At 52.5% G+C, this 22,012-nt stretch overlaps 1 protein-coding gene across 1 annotated transcript; it reads right to left on the bottom strand.

Moving 5' to 3' along the window:
- Positions 1-21,412: 21,412 nt before the first annotated feature.
- NGA_2054500 (uncharacterized protein) lies at positions 21,413-21,726 on the bottom strand (the record flags this gene model as incomplete). The annotated part of the gene is made up of 1 exon (XM_005855031.1): positions 21,413-21,726. A coding segment is annotated over one exon (314 nt), but the record flags the coding sequence as incomplete, so codon positions are not given.
- Positions 21,727-22,012: the final 286 nt, after the last annotated feature.

Consider the following 22,012-nt stretch of genomic DNA (forward strand, 5'->3'; position numbering starts at 1 on the left):
AGCTTAGCCTCCCGTTGCTCGGGTAAATCCCGTCGCTTTTTGCTCTTACGTCGCCTTCCCTCGGTCCTGTATGCGTTTAATAGTGCTTTTCCACACATTCTGTGTCTCAGTTGTTTGCCCTTGCCTGTCTAGAGTGGTCTCTTTTATGGTTGCACATCAGTCGCGCATTCGTGGCCTTTTTCCACGAACGAGGCGTTCCCTGCCATGATCGCGCGACGCAATCAAGTGCTTGGTAGTCTGCAACCTCTTCACGTCCATCTTCGGAGCGCATATTGATACCCCCGATCCCCCCCCCCTTGCCACGACAGTATGAATGGTATGACTCATTCACTCATATTTTTTCCACACTTGTTCCCTCTGCAGGACGAAAACCTGCCCATGCGTGGTGAGCGTCGTACTCCTGTTTTTTTTTTCAAAGTCAACGCTGCCGCAACACTTCTTATTATTGTCTGCTGCATGCTCCGACCCACTCACAGCTACACCCGCCGAGCACTTGCGTTCCTTGCGCTGCCAAACCGCTCCCATTTTTGTACCGCAAGCCTCTCGCGCTCCTTCACGTCGAGATCAATGTCATCGGTGGCAGACTTACGTAAGGAATACTCGGCCTCGGGCTTGGTGGAGGAAAACATGCCCTCAGAGCCTCTGTCGGTTTTTCGTCAATGGCTCGACGAGGCGGTAGCTGCCCAAGTTCTTGAGCCTAATGCTATGTGTCTGTCCACCGTGAGCTCGGACGGAAAGCCGTCCGGTCGCTTTGTTTTGCTCAAAGGTTTGGATGATCGAGGGTTTACCTGGTTCACAAACTATCAGTCCCGCAAAGGCCATGACTTGGCCGGGGCCCCGGTGGCACCTGCTGTGACAAGTAGTGCCGCCATCCCTCCCTCGTCCTCTGGCTCAAGCGCACCGCCCTTTGCGGCGCTTACGTTCTGGTGGGGAGATCTGGAGCGCTCTGTGAGGGTCGAGGGGTGGGTGGAGCGTTTGTCAGAGGAAGCAAGCCAGGCATACTTCGACAGCCGCCCGCGGGGGAGCCGGATTGGGGCATGGGCCTCGGAGCAAAGTCGGCCAATTGGCTCGAGGTCTGACTTGGAGTCTCAGTACGCCTCCGTGTCTGCGCGCTTTGGAGGAGAGGAGGGGAACGATAGTGCACACCCCATACCCAAGCCCGCACAGTGGGGAGGCTTTCGGTTGGTGCCAGAGAGGGTGGAGTTTTGGAAAGGGCGGCAGTCACGACTGCACGATAGGCTCATGTACACGCTCGAGGAGGACAAGGCGGGCAGGATATGGAAGCTGACGCGCTTGCAGCCGTAACGTGAAGGATATAAGGCTGGAGAGGAGTCAACAAGATAGCAACTGTAATGCAAACAAGGAATGTAACGACTCAAATCAATTAAACGATCCATGCGATCTATTTTTGACATCCTGTACGTATAGACACACTTCTATTCACCTAGTCACACGCACACTTCTGTTTACCTAGGCGCCAGAGGCGGGCGCCGCTCGCTTGCCAAGTGTTCGATGCGATCACGCTTTCCCCCTGCCCACGCCCTCGTTGCCGTCCTTCCCCTCGCTTTGACCGAGCGGCCCTGGTCCTTAGTGCAATGTTCGTCCCACCCTGGCTGATCAGCAGTTGTAATTACCCCTCACGAGTCCCGCAAAGGCAGCTTTTTCCTTCACATCGGCGCTTGTCTTAAGCCCGCAAAGGCTTTCATATCCTTGTCTCCTCTTTCCCTCCCTCCCTCCCCCGCCCCCGTGGCCCCCCTCGTATCCTGTTCCTCCTCCACAAGCGTGTCACCTTTGTTCCACACCGCGTCCTCCAAAAACGCGTGCACATCCCTCAACACCGCCTCCCGGTCTGCGGCGGTTTCGAGGAAGATCTCATGGTACAAGGCGGGGAAAATCTTCAGGGTCTTCACTGTGGAGCCTGCATGCTCGAAGAGGAAGCGAGAGCCCTCCGGGTATGTGATCGTGTCCGCTGCTCCGTGCATGGCCAGGAAAGGCAAGGTGAAATGGGGCAGGCGTTCTTTCATCTCGCGACATTTGTGAAGAAGTTGGTTCCCCGTCCGATTTAGCAAGGGCCCCCGATTGTGCAAAGGGTCGCGCTGCAGGGCCTTCAGCTCCTTTGTGTCCCGTGTGAGCTCGGACTCGACCACGGGAGCCAAGGGGCCACGCGGGTCGAGGCGTGCCATCAGGCCTCCGATGGCCGACGAGGCCCATTCACTTTTGGTCAGGCAGAAGAGAAAGCGGACGCCGAAAGGGGAGGCGGCCGCGGGGCCGGGGACAAGGGCGCAGCCGGAAAAGATGACGCCGTGCAGGAGGGAGGGTGCCTCGGAGGAGAGCTCCAAGGCGGCGTGGAAGGCGACGATGGTTCCCATGGAGTGGCCTGTGGGGGGGGAGAACGGGGCGGGCATGTTCTTGAATGGTAGTCTACAATGCAGGAGCTGCGGCATGAGAATCTCGGTCGCTTTCCCGACAGAGGAGAAGTTTCAAAATTATCAACCCCGCCGTGTCACCCACTACTACTCTTTAGAGCGCTCACGAACCTATGATAAAGAAAGGCACGCCCCGGTGATTATCGCGCTGGGCTGCTATTAATTGCTTTAAATCACCGATCAAGTAATTTAAGTCCTCCACGTCCCCCCTATGCCCCCCGCTCAGCCCATGGCCCCAATGATCATGGCCAAACACTGTTAGTATTCGATAGGGAGACAGTGTGAAGGAAAAAGAGGACGGCGAAGACGCGAGCTCAGTCGACTGTCGAAGCACAAGTTGGCATTCGCATCCAAAACTAGAAATTAATGGAGGCAACAATCATTCAAGCATGTCTGACGCAGCTTTGAGGCCCAATCCACACACCACCTTACCCTTATGCCCCTTCGCCGTTAGGGAATGCGCGAGGTCACAGTACCGTCCAATATGCTCGTTCACACCATGCGCTAGAAAAATGCAACTTGCGGGCGTGACACAATCCTTTGGGATCCATGTTCTGGAAAGGGAGGATTCGAATGAAAGGGTGCTAGGCAAGTCTTCAATCACACAGAACGGCACACGCCACACAAAGTTCAGGACATTGGAAGAATACCAGCTTCGGAGAAGTCTCTAGCTTGATACTGTACGACGATGCTCAAAAATATACACATATGGAATACAAGATACAATCTCTAATCATCACCACTCTGTTGATGCGATCCATAGGCACGCACCGGGTAAAGAGGCGCCCGCCATGCGTCTCCGAAATTACGTAAGCTGCTTGCTGAGGCTCTTCCCACGGCACTTCGGTCCTGTGCTGCTCCAGACATCCATTCAATGGATTGCTTACGTCCATTTCTTCACGCGGCGACGAGTGCGAAGGGGTCGGAGGCGAGTGCCACCTTCCTGTGCCTCTAGAAAGAAGAAATACGTGTCAGTCAGATCAAACGGTAAGTCCGGGACTGGGGAGCAATGAGCCAGTTTCCAGTGGCCGACTGGTACCCTGAAGCAAAGGAGAGCCGCATATGGCCAATCACAAAGTATTGGATCAAATAAATGGACTCCGAATGCCATACATTTTTTTAATGTGTGCTTGAGACCATCAATCAAGGGTGCCTGTTCTATCGCACATGAAGTGCTGTCATGCCGCATGACAGGCCGAGCCTCTCACTTTTTTTCTCGTGAAATGCCCACAGCTGTAAATCTCGCTATCATGGAGGTATTGTACGGCTCAAGCGTGTTCAAGACGGTTGGTATCGAAGTGGATTGTTGAAGAATGATGTGCATTTCTGTTGAAGGCGTGAGGACAGGCTCGAAGCAGAGGGGCCGTTACGTGACAGACACAGGACTGACAGCCAGCGCTCAGGGGACGCGTCTTCCTCGAGGATGAAGCCGAATCTTTTTTTTTTTAAACAAGATTGGTATACTTTTGACAATCGAGTTAAGAGGCCTTATCATTTTTTTTAAAGAAAAGGCGGAAGCTCTTTTTTTTTGGGGGTCCTATACAGAGAGAACTAACGTTTACTTCAGAGCAAAGTGGCGCAGAAATAGAGGCAGCAAGCAAGAATGCTTTCTCGTAAACATTCCATCTAATATTTGAAGATACTAAAAAGCATTTTAAAAGTAAATTCAGGCAGTTGATAAGTACCAATGGTGAGCCCAAATGAGCAAAAGCAGGGTCACAAGTGGTACATACCGGAAATGGCAGGTTTGCGCCATTGGAAATCTTTCTGCGCGTTCATGGCAGCCTTATACTCAAGCACATTATGAAGAAGCAATCACAAGGAATTACTGCCAGAATAGTGCTTTAAGGGGGGAACAAAAGGTGGAAAGCGAAAATTGAGACCAAACTAGAAGACAATACCTCCTTGATAGAAACATACCGGCTTTTCGGCTGTCATGCATCATTTTGATTTTTTTCATGTTGGACTCAACCAGAATGAATGTCATTTTACGTGTCAAGTTGCTGCGTCGTCTTTTATTATCCGGAAGAGAAGCCCAATCGTGTATCGGTCTAGTTCGACAATCCCAGGACATTTGTTTTAATTTCAAAAAAGCAGGACTTGTGCAAGTTTTCACAAGACAAATAATGTCTTTTGTCTTCCTGTCTTCATGACATTATTTGGCAATGCACGTCAAGACTGGCATCTTTTTGAGGAAACGAGGGCGGGACGATGTTCGATATGTTGAGGTTGTAGTCATCTGAAATTTGTTGTGGGAAGAGGGGAAAGAGAACTGCACAGGATCGGGAAAAGAAAAAGATAGGCCTGTCCACTGCGGCGCTGCGGCACGTTGCGAGCGAGTGTTCCGCTCTTGAACCATACATACGTGGAGAAGTTGCCTGGGACCTACAAGCAGCAACACGCTATTGTACCTGTGGTACACCGGGGGTTGTTTTTCACGTGGCGTCAAGAGCGACAGAGCTCGCAGCGATTGAATCCCCATCCGGCTGCCCTGATACGACAGCGACGCGTGAGGCTTGGCGCCGTGGCTAGGCGCGCCACATGGGCACGTGTGTGGTGAAACTTGGAAAAAGTTAAAAACTCGTACGCGCGCATTGGTTCAGGCCTTTATGCATGAGTCCATTGGCACCGTGGCAGTCTCTCAAAAGCCGAGCTGCCGCAGCTCGTGTCGTCGACTCGAGTTCGTACGCTTGCCTGCTGCTCGAAGATAGGGCGCCATATCCTCTTGATCCGTCGGGCTGAAAAACAGCACGAACTGCAGCATTAATCACATAGATATGAACTGCTTAACGATTTGGAAAGCTGACGCATGATTTTCTCTTCCGTTTTTTCGTAAAAACAGTCTCGTGATCAAGGTTGCCTGGCCGCGCCTCTCCTTCAGCTAGCTTCGGGGCCTCAAAAATCATAAAAGCGTCGCGAGCTTTCTTCAGCATCAACACGGTTCAGGTTTTAGTATGACTGCCCGACAAAAACGCGCAGATGTCAATAAAAATGGTGATTCTGGCGGCAGTAAGCGGCTGAGGGAAAGGGCACTGGGGGAGGAAACAGAAGCGACGTCCGAACAACGCCGCGATTCTGTCCATTTGAACGAGGATCAGCTTCAGCAACCTACAGCAGTCACATCCTCGTCTGCATCGCTCTCTCTATCGTCTTCTTCGTCTTCTTCGTCGTCCATTTCTTCGCCTTCTCCGCGTAGACAGGGCATCTTTGTCGAAAAGGCCGAGACCAGGCGTCACTTCCTTTCCTCTTTTTCTCAGTCAAACCCCGCTTCTCCTCCGTCTTCTTCCTCTTCCTCGTCCTCTCTTTCTGCGTCCTCAGTGCCGTCTGAGGACGAAGGAGAAACTTACGAAGTGGGGCATAACGATCTGAAACCCAAGCTTGATCTCTTGCAAGAAGGAGACCCCGGCACCCTGACAGGCGTTCCGATCCGATTGTATGCGGACGGTGTTTTCGATCTGTTCCATTTTGGGCATACCAAGGCCCTGGAGCAGGCCAAGAAACTCTACCCCCACACGTACCTGATGGTGGGGTGCTGCTCGGACGCGACGACGCACCGATACAAGGGCATCACGGTGCTGTCGGAGGAGGAGCGGTACGAGTCGCTCCGGCACTGCAGGTGGGTGGACGAGGTGATCGAGGACGCGCCTTGGGTGGCGCACAAGGACTTCCTTGTGGAACACAACATCGACTACGTCTGCCACGATGCCCTGCCCTACGCCGACACGTCGGGCGAGGCCGAAGACGGTGACGTCTACCTGCACTTGAAGCGCATGGGCAAGTTCTTGGAGACGCAGCGGACGGAGGGTATCTCCACGTCGGACATTATCAATCGGAGTAAGTAATAAAGAGGATCGTAGTGCGTCTGGTGGGAACAGGAGGGTGGCCGGGTGCGAGGCGCGCCTCTCTTGCCTCCCATTACACTTGCCTTATCCCCTCTTCTTCTTTTGCCTCTCCCTTCAGTCATTGTCCGCTACGACGACTATGTCCTCCGCCAGCTCCAACGGGGCTACAGCGCCAAGGAGATGAACGTTCCCCAGTGGAAGGGGACCACCCTGCTCACCAAAAAGTATTTGCACGACGTGGCCACCACTACCTCCAAGACCTTGGGGGAGCTCCAGCTTTCCTTTCTGGACCTCTTCAATCGAAACTCGGACATCCGCTGCACACTCCGAAAGAGGAGAAAAGAGACGTGGCACCGTGTCTCGGCCTTGTTGAAGACACCCTTCGTTGTCATGGGGGAGGGAGGGAAAACGAAGCGAGGATGGAATGCGGCGGGCGCCCCAGTGAGCAAGAAATTGAAACGCTGATATAGTGATAGGGCGATGAAATTATGGGATTGTGAAATTTTTGAGATTTAGCTATCGCTGCGGCCATTCGTTGGCTGTGAGCCTGGGCCTGCTCGACAGAAGTGGGAGAAGACACTAGAAAAATTTAGCGCATGCGACGCAGAAAATGGTTTGCAAGATTAATACCGAGGAAATGTCAGAGGAAAATGCGGACTTTTATGTGTGATGGGATCAGGTGGTACGTGGTCTATCGACGTGTGTAAATCAGTCGGGATGGAGAGGAGTGAATGTACGGGAGGTACGTGATAGACAGTGTGCGAGGACTCCATGAGGTGAAAGTCTACAAAAGAGAAGGACAAGTTGGCCATCTGTCAAGGATACGGGGTAGAGAACAAGGCTTGATGTTTAGGACAATGCCGATGGAGAAGTTGCACTAGGTCTAGGGTGTTGGCTCAGAAGGGAAAAATGCCTTTTTTGCAACTTGAAATGATTGATTATCCTATTCTCTCGTCAAACGGAAACGTTGCGGTATGCATCTTTAGCGCGTCGCCATTTGTCCTCTAAATACATGAAATACTGTTCTTCTTCTCTTTATTTGCCCCTTGCGTTGGATGTTCCCGTAACGGTTATCCCTTCTAAGCGCCATCATCCACTGGTTCGTTCACCTTCACGTAGCTGCCTTCCGGTGCCGTGCATTGCTCCACGGCCTTCGGTGTCATCACGCAATCTCCTACCTTTTTCATTGTGAAAGAATAATCAAACAAGGCGACAGCTTTGTTGTTAGCCTCAAAGAAGAGGGTCCCCTCCACTGTATTGGGGTTGGGCGTCAGGTAAAAGGCCACGCGTTGCTTGCCCTCGATGCGCCCGTCTTCCATCAGCTCGTACTGCGATAAGGTTTCGGAATCTGTGACCGTCACACGCCGACCAGGGCCCAAAGTGACAGTGCGAACGTACTCAGAGCAGACGAATAAGTCATTGGGACGGACTCGATCGCTTTGCAAGTTGTTGAAAAGTAGCTGTTGCCTTCGGGAGGGCAAGGGTTGCAGATCTGGACCCATGGTTGCAAAAGCCACGTCCATACGGAGCGGATTTTTGGAAATATCGTAATCTATTTCGCCCACGGCTGGGTAGCCGTAGAAGGCGTCCAAAACAGACCTAGTGTTATACACGCGATCCGGGACGATCTCCGACTTGGGGACCTCCCCCAAGGTGACGCGTAAGGTGTTCTCTCCTGTGTCAGGCAAGGTCGAGTAGAAGCGAAGAGGGAACGACGTAGGCTTTTCCATTTGCACTGCATTTAGGGAACGTAATATTTGTGGGGGGACGAATCGCTCTCCGAGTGGCAGTTGTATGTCTTTCAAGCATAAGGTTGCGTTCCACGTGCCAAAAAGGAACTGCGGCAAGAAAAGAAGCTTGGCGCCAGCAAGCCCTGAGAGCCCAGGGCTTGTAAGATCGGACGTGGAGAAGCGGGCGAGTAGTTTGCTTCTTGGTGTAGTGTCAGGGTTGATAGCCGGCGTATCGGGGGAGGTTGTTGAGCTTGTAGGTTCGACGTTGTCCAACCCCGTCGCCTCAGCGGGTTGAGGCACAGACAAAGGTCCGAGCCACACAGCGGCCGTGGCGGAAGCGATACCAGCTGATTGCTGCAGCGCCTCTTTGCGATGATATTGGTGAAACTGGGGCGAGCGGGATATCTGGTAAGAGTGCGCAGAGTTTACGATGAAGAGGAGGTGAAGGGAGGAAGCAGCCAGGACAAGCGCCATGGCAAAAGTGGCGACTTGAGCGAAGGCGGAAACGGAGAGCGGGCAGATTGGGACTATGCACTAATGGTACCACCTTGTATGAAGTGTTTGAATTAAAATCGCGTGCTATGTGAGATGCTTATAGAAGACATGTGCACTGGTAGATGCCGTCGTTGGCATGCGAGCATCGCTGAAAAGCCTCGTCTGATCATCGCTCGACACTCTACATCTCTACATGAAAACAAAGTGTCTCCTGTCTAGAAATGATAATAGAGGAATATGCGAGTAGAATATGGCAATTTACCTCAAGCGTGCTGGTAAATATTTCAGGAGTGTATTTAAAAAATATCCAATGTTTCTCATGTTCAAAGTGCTACGCCCGGGCAAGGTAATCCTTACAAAGCCACTCTTTTAATTTCTATCAGACCACACAACACCATAAGAGAGACTCAAACTACTTTAATATCACGCTGTTCTAACAGATACATTGGTACTGGTCTATTCTCGTCCTTGTTCTCACTCCATCCCGCGCAGCCGTTGCAAAACTCGTTTTCCCCCCCCTTCCTTCACGAGAAAAGTGCTCCTACCCTCGGTAGAAAAACTCACCCTCCACAGCAATTTTGCCTGCCTTATTTAGCACTTCATATCGTAAAGCACGCGGCGCTGCACCAGATCCTCCCTTGCTCCCCTCCGTGGCTACAATCGGTGTCACCTTAAATCCAACTTTGTGGGGCAACACTACCGGCCTTACGAATTTCGCCGTAACTTCCACAGGATACCCAAGCTTTCCGAGCCCATCCGATTTCTCGACAACAGCCTGGCACTCAGCGGCTGCCCGGACAATGAAATACATGCCGTGCATGATGACGCCAGGGAACCCGAAAGCCTTTGCAGCCAGGGCGGATGTGTGTATCGGGTTGTTATCCTTCGCCACGGCCGCGTACTGGCGGCCCATATTGGCAGGAAGGGACCAGGTAGTATTCATTACAGGGGCGGTAGTCGTGGGAGGCTGAACTTCGCGGTCGGGCTTGACACTGTTGGGAGAAGGGAAGAAGGCGTCGAAAAGATAGCATGGGTCAACGCGCGACACGTTTGGCGTACGGACAGGTCAGAAACGACAAAGAGGTCCCCTATCGGAACTATCAGCACCGACTTCAGAGACTACAACAAAATAATGTCAATCTCGTGAAAGAGAAATACTCGAAACCCGAAGATAGATGCTGAAAATAATGTAAAGAAAGGTGTGCCCCCTCCATCCATCCTTTCTGTTCGCTTACGTAGGTGTCATGGTCTGTAAGCGTTTGTGCAGCACGAGGAAGGTGCTCGCGTTGCTCCAGACCACTGCACCTGTCTTGTCCCGCAAGGTGGAGATAAACGTGACCTCAGTGCCCTTTTTCGCAGGCTTGACGACGGGATCGACTTTGAGGAGAGCGGCGTACTCCTCCTCCACAGAAAGAGGCCGGTGGATGACAGTACGGTTAAAAACGTGCACAGAGCCGATGGCAGGGAAGGGGTATTCGGGCTTGGTGAAGAGCAGGCAGTTGGGGTAGACCATGAGGACCGCTGGGTAAACGAAAGGGAGGTGGACGCGGGGGGAAGGTGCCGAGGAGGGGAGCTCACAGACGCGAATTATGTCGGCCACATGCTCGGTGTGGGGAAGAAGAGAGAGCTGAGCCGAAAGCACACGGTCGCAGAGGTGAAAGTTTTCTTTTTGGACGTCCTTTTTCCATTTGCTTCCTTTACTCAGAGCTCCGGTTAAGAGTTTATAGCTGAGTACCCGAGTGTTTGCCACAGAGGGGTAAAAGGTGTCGGTACCGCCTTTGCTCATGTGGTCTTCTACGACATGCGCAATCAACACAAGCGTGAGAAGACCCACAACGACGGTGGCGAGGACGGGGACAAAGTTTCCAGGGAGGGCTGCTTGGACGCGGGCAAGCATAGCGCCGAGCGGGGAAGGCGCCATGGGATGCTGTGCGGAAATTGTGCCATGGCATCAGTGTGTCAAATAATAAAATGATCAAATATGTCGTGTCTAGCGTGTCTTGAGCCAAATGAATGCCCAGCACTGCGATACATTGCCAGAGGGTTCCATGCTGTGCTCCGTATGCCGCAATGGCAACACTCCAGACCCCGCTCGAGAATGCCAATTACGAGCGAAGGAAGGTTATGCCAGAGTCAATTTTTGTCCATACATACATAGCAAGCAGCCATTCTTCCATATCATCGAAGGACTTCTGACTTCTTGCACGCAGAAATCCGGTCGAAGAACATTTTGACATCCTGAGACGCCTAGTCGAAGAAAATTTAAGAGCCTTCCTTCGCCGTGATGTTTGCTAAAAAGCCCCATCCGATATTTAACCATCTCTCACTGCACCGAAGTAGGCCGAAAAAGCAGCCACATCCATCAATTTCCTTCCGCTAGTCCCCAACATATCGCACGAGTGAGGAGGAACCTAGGGTGGGAACTTAGAACACCCTTTGTAGTAAGGCAGAACGACTCAAACTGACGAAATACCGACCCTAGCTCAGTTGGTAGAGCGCCTGACTGTAGATGATGAAGTTCCGTATCGGGCGGTCACTGGTTCAAATCCGGTGGGTCGGAAGCCAACTTTTTCGGGTCTAAGACCCTGACTGGCGGCGCTATGCGTGAGGGATGCTGAGGTTCAGGACCTTGCACGGCGGTTTGGGGGAGGGATTGTAGTGTGCCCGTTCTACATTTTTAATCTTCACAACGTAATTTATGATGTCCTGTGCGCAAGCTTCCCGTGCGCCTCGCTCGTTCGTCATCCCTCTCAACACTCCGGAAAGAAAGATACCTTTCTCCCCCAGTACGAAGGCTGGACCCGTTCTAGCGCTCACAGCCAAAGCGGGAGAGGACGAATGTATGTATACCGGGTAAGGCCTGCACGTGTATTCCTTCTACGCGTCATGTAAATTAAAGAACTTAGATAATCATTGGATTCATCGCCGAGGATCGCTGCCAGAAAAAAGTCCCGGGGTACGAATATTCAATGTGGTTCACTTCAGTGTTCCCTCCGCAACCCTTACCACATCGCACACCACTAATTTCCTCTAAAATGTCTTCTTATCTCTCCATGAAGGCAAAATCTGCCGCATTTTTATAGGTACTTTGCAGCGCTTTTTTGACTTCGAGAAAGAACTGAAAATGACGGATCCCAGCGCCTCAACTACCGCCGCAGCGCAACTTCCTGGTCGCATGTTGGCAGGAGTTGCAGATCATCATGGTGACCGCTTTGACATGCGTGAAATTCCTGTCACGCCGCCAGGAGTAGGCCAGGCGCTGGTCAAGGTGGTGACAAGCGGTGTATGCCATGTAAGTTGTGATGTTCCTGCTCCTTAGTTGATCTGCAGATATGTAAGTGACGTATTTTTTTAGGAATCATGACATTTCTCTGGCATCCAGTTATGGTCAACGACATCACGAGCGGACGCACGAATGTGGGACAATGTTGCTTGCTTCCATGTACCGTGCGCGGCCGGTTCATTTTAGGCATCATGCGACGACACGTGTTTTCGGTCAAGTGAATACTCTTGCCGGTCCATTCGGCTACTATAGATTCACGCCTCTACCAATCTTTGCCTTCACAGACGGATGTGCATGCTGTTGACGGAGACTGGCCGGCCCCTACTAAGCTTCCCTTGGTTCCTGGTCATGAAGGGGCGGGTGTGGTGGTAGCCGTGGGGCCCGGCGTCAGCAGCACCGTCGTCAGCCTCGGGGACCGCGTTGGTATCCCCTGGCTCCACTCAAGCTGTGGCTCCTGCGAGTTTTGCCTGTCTGGTCGTGAGAACCTCTGCCCCTTGCAGGATAACACGGGGTATTCCGTGGATGGCTGCTTCGCCCAGTACGTTCTGGCACCAGCTGCGCATTTGGCGAAGATCCCGGACGAAGTCAGCTTTGAGCAGGTGAGGTGGATGAAGGGAAACTAGCATTGGGCGCGAATCGTCCGATGGTTTTGTTACTCTCCTCCTTTCTTGGCGTGGTCAGCAACCCTCGAGACGCTTTGTCATTCTCTTATTCCTTCCTTCTCGATGGCGACCCTCTGTAACCTCACCAGGCTGCCCCTATCCTTTGCGCGGGCGTCACGACCTACTCGGCAATCAAAGCAACAGAGGCTCGGCCTGGTCAGTTCCTCACCGTGATTGGTGCTGCAGGCGGTCTAGGCCATCTGGCTGTGCAGTTCGGTGTAGCCCTGGGACTGCGCGTCATGGCGCTAGACCGGGGCGCCGATAAGTTGAAGTTTTGCACAGACACACTGGGAGCCGAAGCCGCGTTTGAGGCGATGGACCCGGGAGTGGTGGACCAGGTAAAGCACGCATGAGCAATGCAGACGTCATTACAACTTGGCAAACGATATATTTAAGCAAGTGTCGTGAATTTTAAGAACACTCTTTCATCTTATTGCCTGCTTTTCAAACACGTCGTAGGTCATTGCAACCACGAAGGGTGGGTCCCACGGTGTGTTGTGCCTCGCTCCCTCCATCGGAGCCTTTAAATCGGCGGTGAGTCTCTGCCGCCGCGGAGGAACCATTGTAATGGTTGGGCTGCCAAAGGGGGACCTGCCCCTTAATATTTTCGATATTGTCACTCGTGGTATCACCGTGCGAGGGAGCATTGTTGGAACGCGAAAGGACTTAGACGAGGCGTTGGACTTTGCGGCCCGGGGCAAAGTGAAGTGTCATACGGAGATGCATGGATTCGGCGAATTAAATCAAGTCTTTGACCAACTCCGCTCTGGAAAGGTCATGGGTAGGCTTGTGTTGAGCGTGGATGGCATGTGAAGAATTCGTTTCGTGCAGGATATCAACAACGATATGAGTTAAAATTTTAGAAAAACGGGTCGACTTTAGCTGATACACGGGTGCAGGCTTGGTGAAGGAGAAGACATGGAAGGATCACGAGAGAGAGAGACGAAGTGTTTGTCTCAGGATTTCTTGGATATCAAGGTCACGTAAAGCTTCAATAAGTGGATGGCTGCCTCATATGAGGTCGTCAGAGATCGGATTGATTAGGCTTTTACGAGAGTAACTAGTTGGTCAAGTTCTTCCATGCGTAGGGATGGTGTAGGACAGTAAATAATATGTGTGATCCCGTTTTCCGCGGGTTGAAGGTGGAATCAGAAGCCACGTTCGGAGTATTCGGAAGTCATTCCAAGAATTTTTGCTTCTACACTTGCATCTTGGGAAAAAAACGAAAAAATGGAATGGAAGATTTGTAAGATGCTGTCCAGGTGTAGACTTCTAGATGCGAGCAACCCCCCCGTAAGAAATAAATATTTTTCTGCTAATATTCATACATACACCCATTAAAAGCTCACCTCAGTCCAGCCGTATCCATTGCGATGGCAGTCTTCCGGCCCAAGGATTTCAAGCCGCTCAATTGCGTCGACTAAATCTTAAGTCTGACTTCGGGAGCAATCCTTGCTGCTCTCTTAGTTTCTGGGATTTCAACCATTTCCTGATCGCCAGAGAAGAAAAATAATCCCGTCGCGGTGCACTTTCATCGATCGGCCAAGAGATGATCTATGGGGAAATCTTCCCCAACCCTGCTATGTTTCCCAGGACGAGCAAAGACAGCTCCCACCTTCCCGGCGGCACGGTCGCTCATGCTTTTGCCATGAAATTTGTCGGGAAGATGCCTCTCATGTTCTTGATCCTCATAATCGTTACCCGCAACCAGAACCCCCTGAAAAACAAGGAGCCCATGCCATTGGTCATTGGTTTGGCTCTCGCTAGCATCGTTTCCGTCGCAGCTCCGTCCACGGAGGCTTGCTTGAACCCCGCCCGGGACTTCGGAGCTCGACTCGTGGCCGCTTGCTTCGAATATGGAAAGGTTGCCCTCCCAGGACCGGATCATGAAATGTGCGACTACATTTTTGAACCGACTTTGGGGGCTTTGACGGGTGTCTTGCTCCGTGATCTACTGATCGCTCCGGGCCTGCGACGCGTTCTTCAAAGAAGACAATGACGAGAGTAGCATGAGCAATGGTTGGGTACTATAATCGTCGAACTTGATATCATGGTTCATTTTGGCTGAGGGGTACAGACTTGTTATTGACAAGACTGATGGAATTAAAAGTTGAGATAGTATAACGCCATGAACGCATCTGACGTTTGTCATGCAAATAGAGCAGTACTTGCAGCAAGTACTCATCTTTTTGGAGGAAGGAGTGGCATAATTTCATGTCACTTTAAATGCGAATAAATGGTGAAATAGTCATTGATGTCGAATAAAGCAAATGAGGATCAGGACGAGCGGCGGTAAAGCAGATAACTAAATAGTGGATCTATGATTGCTCCAGATAAGTGACAAAATACCTAATCAATCAATCTACATTCCTTCTTTATTAGTGCCTCTCTCCCGATATCCAACAAAAAAACTAACATAATTGATTTTTTGAAAGTGCTTTTCTCCATTTACGCTATCCTACGTGTGTACCAGAGGCCTGCTCTTGAGTTCTTGTTCTGCCCTTCTTCGTGTTTCCCCAATCACTTTTCATGAGAAGGTAGGCGAAAGAGGCCAGTCACTATCCTCGTATCGAAAGACTTCTAACGATATTGGCGCGTTAATTTCTCGGGATTGCGATACCGTTCCTCGTAAACCTACTCTTTCTAGTATCTGTGCTTGTGCCGTTGGCATTTCTAGGCGTCTTTTTCTTTCTCGAAGGTGAAGATGACGAGTTGGAGGAGGCCTGTATGCTTGTTCCGATTTTGACATATCATTGCAGAGCGTCGGTGATAGTTTCATTTCCTTGAATGACTGGTCTCCACCAGAGGCGGTCTGTGCGGACTGCGTGCACTTGTCAGCAGCCTGATGAATTTTATATTCTGGGTTGGTTCCGTAGATTTCTATTCTATTGGTCGGTGTTTCTGCTTCAACGACATCTATTTCTTTGGGAGTTGCCGTTCCCGCGCACGGAGTTCCCGGTGTGGGGGGTTGCAGGCTGTCCGATGCATAGCCTCCATACGCTGTATCGCTTCGAATGCCCTCATGGTCTCCACCCCACATGTCCTCCTCCTCAATACGCATGTTGCTCTCATGCACATCCCCGCCGAAAGCTCCGAGATTCTTGGACGCGCCCATATCTGCAGTCATATCTTCACTTTTAAAGCGCCGCAGGGCAAACATGGAGGGGCGCCCACCCAACGTCCTCCGTCGCTTGGAGGTTGACATCGGGGGCAAGGACGGCAATCCCATCTTTCCGTTGCTCCTGAGCGGCCCCGCTTCAGTTGTACCAAACCAGCTCGATCTGTGACTTCCCCTACAAGCAACAGAGACAGCCGGCTCACTCGTAATCGTGTCTTTACAGACCTGATCCACCCCTAGGAGTGGAGACCTCTCGGATCCTGAGAGCGGTTCCTTTCCATTTGTGACACCTGGACTCGCTCCAGGTCGTCTTTGACCCCGTGAAGGTGTGACAGAGTCTAAATAATTGCTCCTGTTGGTTGCATTGCCAACACTGCTTTGATCTTTGATTGATTTTGGCAGCCCTTTTTTATTTGATGACAGTAAGAAGCTTGTAATGCGCTTGTTTCCATGAAGTGCCAGAGGGATCGTACTTCTACGGAGGCCAGGACGATATGCAACATTCTTGAATACAGTGGCATTTTCAACACCCTCGGAAGTTTCCTTAGGGCTAAGGTCCTTACTATTTACTGTGACTTCGTGCTGCATTTGTCTTATCTTCACTTCCTCTCGGTATCCCGTTGACGGGAGAAAAGCCACAATTTTCGATTGAGGTACAGAGTTTTTTTTTCTGCAGCTAAAAGATGCGCAAATTGGGGCTTTTAAGCAGTTGCGTGAAGCACGAGTTGGGCAGGTCGGCGTTATGATGGACGGGAAAGGAGCTCGTAAGATGGGGTCCAGCGTGCAGTCCGCGATGCTTGCCGCAATGGCATCCTCCATCCAGGGGCCTAAGTGATCCAGAGAGCTTGGGGAAGCCGCGATAAGTTCCGGAGGGAGAGGATGGACATGCGTCAGTGTTCGATGTGTCAAATCAAAAACTCGCTGGTGCCGAAAAGTTTGCAGGGCCTGGAAGAAACGTGTCTCGTAGTCAGTTGGCACCCTGTGCTTGGCTTCGAAACGCATCGCCCGAATCGCCTTACTGGCTGTTTTGTGTCGCTGAATTAGTCGATAAGCTGAGCGCAGGCCCAAGCCAGGGACACTGGGTAGATAGTCGCAGCCTGACAGGATGCACATGGCCAAAAACGACTCTCCCGCCCACGTCCTGAGGTCGCCCAGACCTGGGATCGGTCTCTTGAACAAGTCAGCATGCATAATCTGCTGCGCCATGCCTGTGGACTCGTTCAGTTTAAATAGTACTCGAGGACATCCCGTGGCCAGAAGATCCGAGTCCTCTGTGAAAACAGCGTCCAGATCGCCCGTGCGGCACATGTATGCTAGCTGAGCGTCCGCTTCATACGGCGCAACCACACACGAGACGTTGGCTAGTTTGGCCGCCTGGATGGTGTCCACCCACGCTTTGGCCATGACAGGAGTAACGTCTATAGCTTTCGCAAAGAAAGCAAACGCATCCTTTGCATGACCCTCTGCCATCAACTGCAGTGCTTTTCGACGGCTTTCCTCTCGGCGGGCACGGCGCTCTTGTTCAGTATTTTGCTTGGCAGGCAAGGGCCCTCCGTCGAAGACGATGTAGACGTGACCGACACCGTTACGTAGCAAAAGATTAAGGCGCTGAAAGCATACGTGCAAATACTGCGTCGTGTGCTTTCCTTGGCAAAGCTCTGCTGCACAGCCGTAGGCACCCCGGTGCAGCCATACATAAGCGTCTACACCCACGCGTAGGCCTCGCAAATCTCGCACATGCACAGGGGTTGTGACAGGTTTTAAGCTGCTCAGTAGACCTTGAATTCCCATTTCGAGTGATGTCGCCAACGCAGTATTATGCTCTTCGTCGTCGTAACCTGCTTCTGACAATCTGAAGCTTTTCAGTTTACCGCGCTTTTTGCCATTTCGATTTTTGACAGCCAAATTCAATTCAATGCGTACCGCGATTTCGTAATCTAATAGCGGCTTCTACAAGAGAATTCTAGGCGCATTCACATTTTTGTAGCGTCGCTCGCGTGTCGCAATGACCATTTGTCGATGCAATGACTAATTATCCGTCTTCCTCTGCTATGACACTGGTTGTTTCGCGCCAAACGGCTTCTTTCATGCAGCGCTCATTTCCTGTCATATGAATGATACAGTGCCATGATGTAAGGGTTTTGTGACAGTCACATGCTCCTCTTTTTCCCTGGCGTTGGGACTTTCCAGGATATGACTGGATTCAAGCCTGACCTCCCGCGGGTTGTCCCAAGGTCGATCCCGAGCCGTTAAATGGGTTGAAGGAGTAACGGTCACGCCGAAGCGGCAGGATCTGCGTAACCCTCGTGAGAAGAAACGCGAAACCACGACTTTCAAGCGTCGCAATAATTGCTTGAGCGTCATGTATCCCATAGACAGCTAGTTCAGCATGTTTTCATGTCGTCTCGACTTTACTTTCCGATACATATGCTTGAGAGATGTGAAAAAGCATCATGAATGGGCCGAATCATGTTTTTTCTCTTGCACACGATGACCCCAAGGCCTGTTGTCATTGGTGAAAGAACAACTATGCAACCGTTCGACTTATTGTATTCTTTCATTTTTTCACAACACTGTCGGAAATCTTATATCAAGGACGATGAAGGCCCTGCCAGGGCCGTGCGTGCGAGCGGCACGTGCATTGTGTTTTCTTCGAGCAAATTTGGGCAAGCACTGTCCCATTCTTTTCGCTATAGTCGTACTTTTCATAAAAGCTTCCAGATGTACATCCTCGCCACTAATGGACGATGCCCCTTGCTCTGTAAAAGGTTTTGAAGCATATTGCGCAGAGTTCCACAAGGACTACAGTGCCAATTCTCAAGAGCAAGCCCGGCGCTTCGAGGCTTGGGTCAAGTCTTGCCTATTCTTAGAGCAGTACAAAGTGGACCATCCCGATGCCTCGTTCCATATGGGTTTCAATCCGCTAAGTGACCGTCTTCCTGAAGAGCATGATGCCATTTTTGGGTTGAAAGTTATACCTCGAGGGCGAGAGGCCCCGTCTGCCCCTTCTTCCTCCAGCCTTTCAAGCGATAATTTAGACAGCCATCGAGGCCTTCAGGGTTTCCACAAGCACAACCGATCGGAGGAAGAGGATTCGAAGGAGCAGGGGGGCGAGAAAAGCGAATATTTCGTTCCATCGGAATTGGCTAAAGATCTGTCTCCTAGAGCTTTGCCCCCGGCGGTGGATTGGCGCACTGCCAATCTCAACCCTGAGGGTGTTGTGGCCGTGACGCCGGTCAAAAATCAGGGTGCGTGCGGAGCTTGCTGGGCATTCACGACCACCGCCGCCGTGGAGGGTGCAGTAGCAGTGACGACTGGGGTCCTCAACGAACTGAGCAACCAGGAGCTGATCGACTGCGTGACGCAGAATGAGGGGTGTAACGGCGGTGATTTCGACTATGCCTTTAAATTTGTCGTCAGAAAGGGCTTGGCTAGCACCACTGATTATCAATTTACGCAATCGCAGGGCAAGTGTCGATCTGGCGCATACCCGCTTGCCTCGCGTATCGCAGCGGCCTACGAGACCGACCCCTGCAGCGAGAATGGCCTCTTGAGTATCGTGTCCCGCCGCCCTGTGGCTGTGGCCATCGATGGATCCTGCGACGCTTTCATTCAATACAAGGGGGGGATCTATACGCAGAGCTGCGGGTCGGATCTGAATCATGCGGTGACCATTGTCGGCTACGGCACGGATGAGAGGACGGGGACGGACTATTGGGTGAGTGCTTCCCCAGGGCCTTCGATGATCGATGTTCTATGACGAAGGCCATCACGGGGTCTAATTGAAAAGGTTGGGTTAAGAATTGAGTCAAGGTCGATATCGGACCTGAATACAAGCCCGTTCTTACCGCGATGGCCCACGCAATGTATATTGCAAACTACCTGGTCTCCGCTCACAACCAACCCTCGCCTTCTCCTCCTCAACACCAGATCGTCAAAAACAGCTGGGGTCGATTTTGGGGCTCCGGTGGCTACGGGCTGGTGGCCCGGGGCATGGGGAGGTGCGGCGTCAGTAATATAGAGGAGTACGGGTACTACGCGGCGGGAGGGACCGCGTACGTGAACGGCACCGGCTTTTTCAGCGACGATGCCCTCGCGAGCGACCCCAACGTGGGCCTGCTCGACCGGCTCCTCCAATGGAGGTACCTAAGCGTGATCCTGGGTATCGCCATCGCCCTTCTGGCCTTACCCCTCCTGCTGTCAGGCTTGCGGGCCCTGCGGCGTTCTTGTTGCGGCCCCACGCCGGCCGCCCGTGCCCGGCAACGCAATCGACAAGCGGGCGTTTCCACCGGACCTGCAGCTGCCATGGTTGTGCCCTGGGGTAGTGGAGGAGGAGGAGGGCGAACGCCTCCCTCTCGCACCCCTCGTTCTTCTCGGATGGCCCCTCATATTCCCCTTCCCCCCCCGACCGTGCCCCAGACGACAGAGACACTCCCTCCCGCGACCGCCCCCGACTCGCACATGTTGAGCGAGTGGGCGTGTCCGGCCTGCACGTTTTTGAACGCCCCGCGCCGGACAGTGTGTCAGATCTGTGGGGAACCGCGACGGTGAGGACAAGGAAGACAAAGCGGGGGGCAAAGGGCAAGGTCGAAACTGTGAAGACATGGGCCAAGGGGCTCGTGAGGAATGGCGTTTCTCACAGATGTCACTGGGCACGACGGCACTGTCTAGCGTATGTAAAAACGAACTGCCGAAGAAAGGACGAGGACACTGGAAGGGAAGAGTCCGCGTTGTCTGATGTAGGGTACATGTCCAGACGGAAAGAAAAAGCGCCGGTGTGCTCTCTTCATCCTGCGAGTGTTCTTTTACTTGCCCCCTGCGTGCACCAGACATGACTCATTCCTCCTCCATCTCTCCGTCTACCTCCTCTTCCTCCACAATCTCTATTTCCCCCGTCGCGAGCGCCAGCACCCCCTGGAAAAGCAAGAAAAAGCTCACACCCCCCTACCACTGTCAACCACAACACATTCTCCCTCCGCCTCTCTCGCTCCTCCTCCAGCTCTTCTGCTTTCTTCCTGCCCCCACCGTACCCGTGCTCCCCGACGCGTCCGCGGGACCGCTGCTTCCGGGCGCGCCCCCTCGCCTCCCCTCTCCCTCCAGCTGACGCGTCGCCGCTCCCTTGGAGTCCTCCTCCCTCTAGAAACTTCTGAACCATCGGCTCGGGAACCAAGGGGGCTTCCGCACACAGTTTGGCCGCCTCCACTTGATTGAAAGGGTTGCGATTGTTCATGTAATCCGCGTGTCTATAGCATTCTTTCAAGTCGGAGGCGATCGAAAAGCCTTGCGGCTCTCGCACGGGCCCACCCAGAGACGCCGAGAGTGAGGTCGAGGAAGAGGCAGCAGATGCCGCAGCTTGCGCCCCAACGTTGAAAAAATCCTCCGCAATCCGTCCAAAGAAACGCATGAGGTTGTCGAAGGTAGAGACAAGGACCAGCACGTTCACATCGGCCAGGGCCTCTGCCAAGTGTCCGAAAAGGCAGGCGTCGAAGCTGGTGGGCTCGCGCCCGAAGAAGAAATCACCCGTCGAGGCCCCCAAAAGGTTGTCCAGCTCCCGGTACACGCACTGTGCACGCGTTAAGACCTCCCCCACACCCATTCCCCCATCCGCCAGACCCCGCCACCGCTGCTCCTGCATACCGCGTCGGCGCTCGGCGGTGGAGATGGCCGGGCCCAAGGGGAAGCGCGTCGCACGCAAGATGACCGCCCGCACATTTTGGACAAAATTGCGTTCGTCCCGGTAGCGAGAAGCACCCACGGCAGGAGCTAACTTCTCTCGTACGAGGGCGTGCAATGCCAGTACCTGCGCACGTCGGGCGCCGGAGAGTTTCGCGTCCAAGTCCAAGGCGGGATAATGCTCACGAAGGTACCCCAGGGCGTCTTCTTCTGGCAAGAGGAACTGCCCATCCATCAGGACAGGAAGTTGTCCCACAGTCTCTAAAACCGGATATTCCAGGTTCCGAACCACGTATGGAGCGCGCACAAAGCGCAAGTAAAGTTGAAGTGCAAAAGCTGGGCGGAACTGGAGGAGAACGAAAGGATAGCTCCGCTCGGCATGCGCCTTTATGGGAGTAGGTTCGACTGCATGCTCGTGACATAAGGAAGGCTTGTTGGCTCCCAGCGGGTTCTTCGTGAAGTCCGTGCCGAAGAAGTCGGAGGAGAACATGAGGCTGCCGGAGGAAGGATGGGGGGAGGTTGGCAGGGGTTGGTGCAACAAACAATCAGAGGCCAAGGTTCCTAGCATGTTTCTCTTGTACATGTTGCTGTAGACATAAATCAAAGCCAATGGATTTCGCAGTGTCACTCAAAGCAAAACATTAGGTACAAAGGAGGGCTCGCATGCATGGCATCGCCCTCCTATTCAGGCAGCAGCCCTCCCTCTCCCTTCATTTCCAATACCAGAAAAACCACTACTTAAAAACATTTTTTGCACGTGCTGGACAAACTGAGAGCATTTCC

Source organism: Nannochloropsis gaditana (genome assembly GCF_000240725.1).
Source record: "Nannochloropsis gaditana CCMP526 unplaced genomic scaffold scaffold313, whole genome shotgun sequence".
Lineage (NCBI taxonomy): Eukaryota > Eustigmatophyceae > Eustigmatales > Monodopsidaceae > Microchloropsis > Microchloropsis gaditana.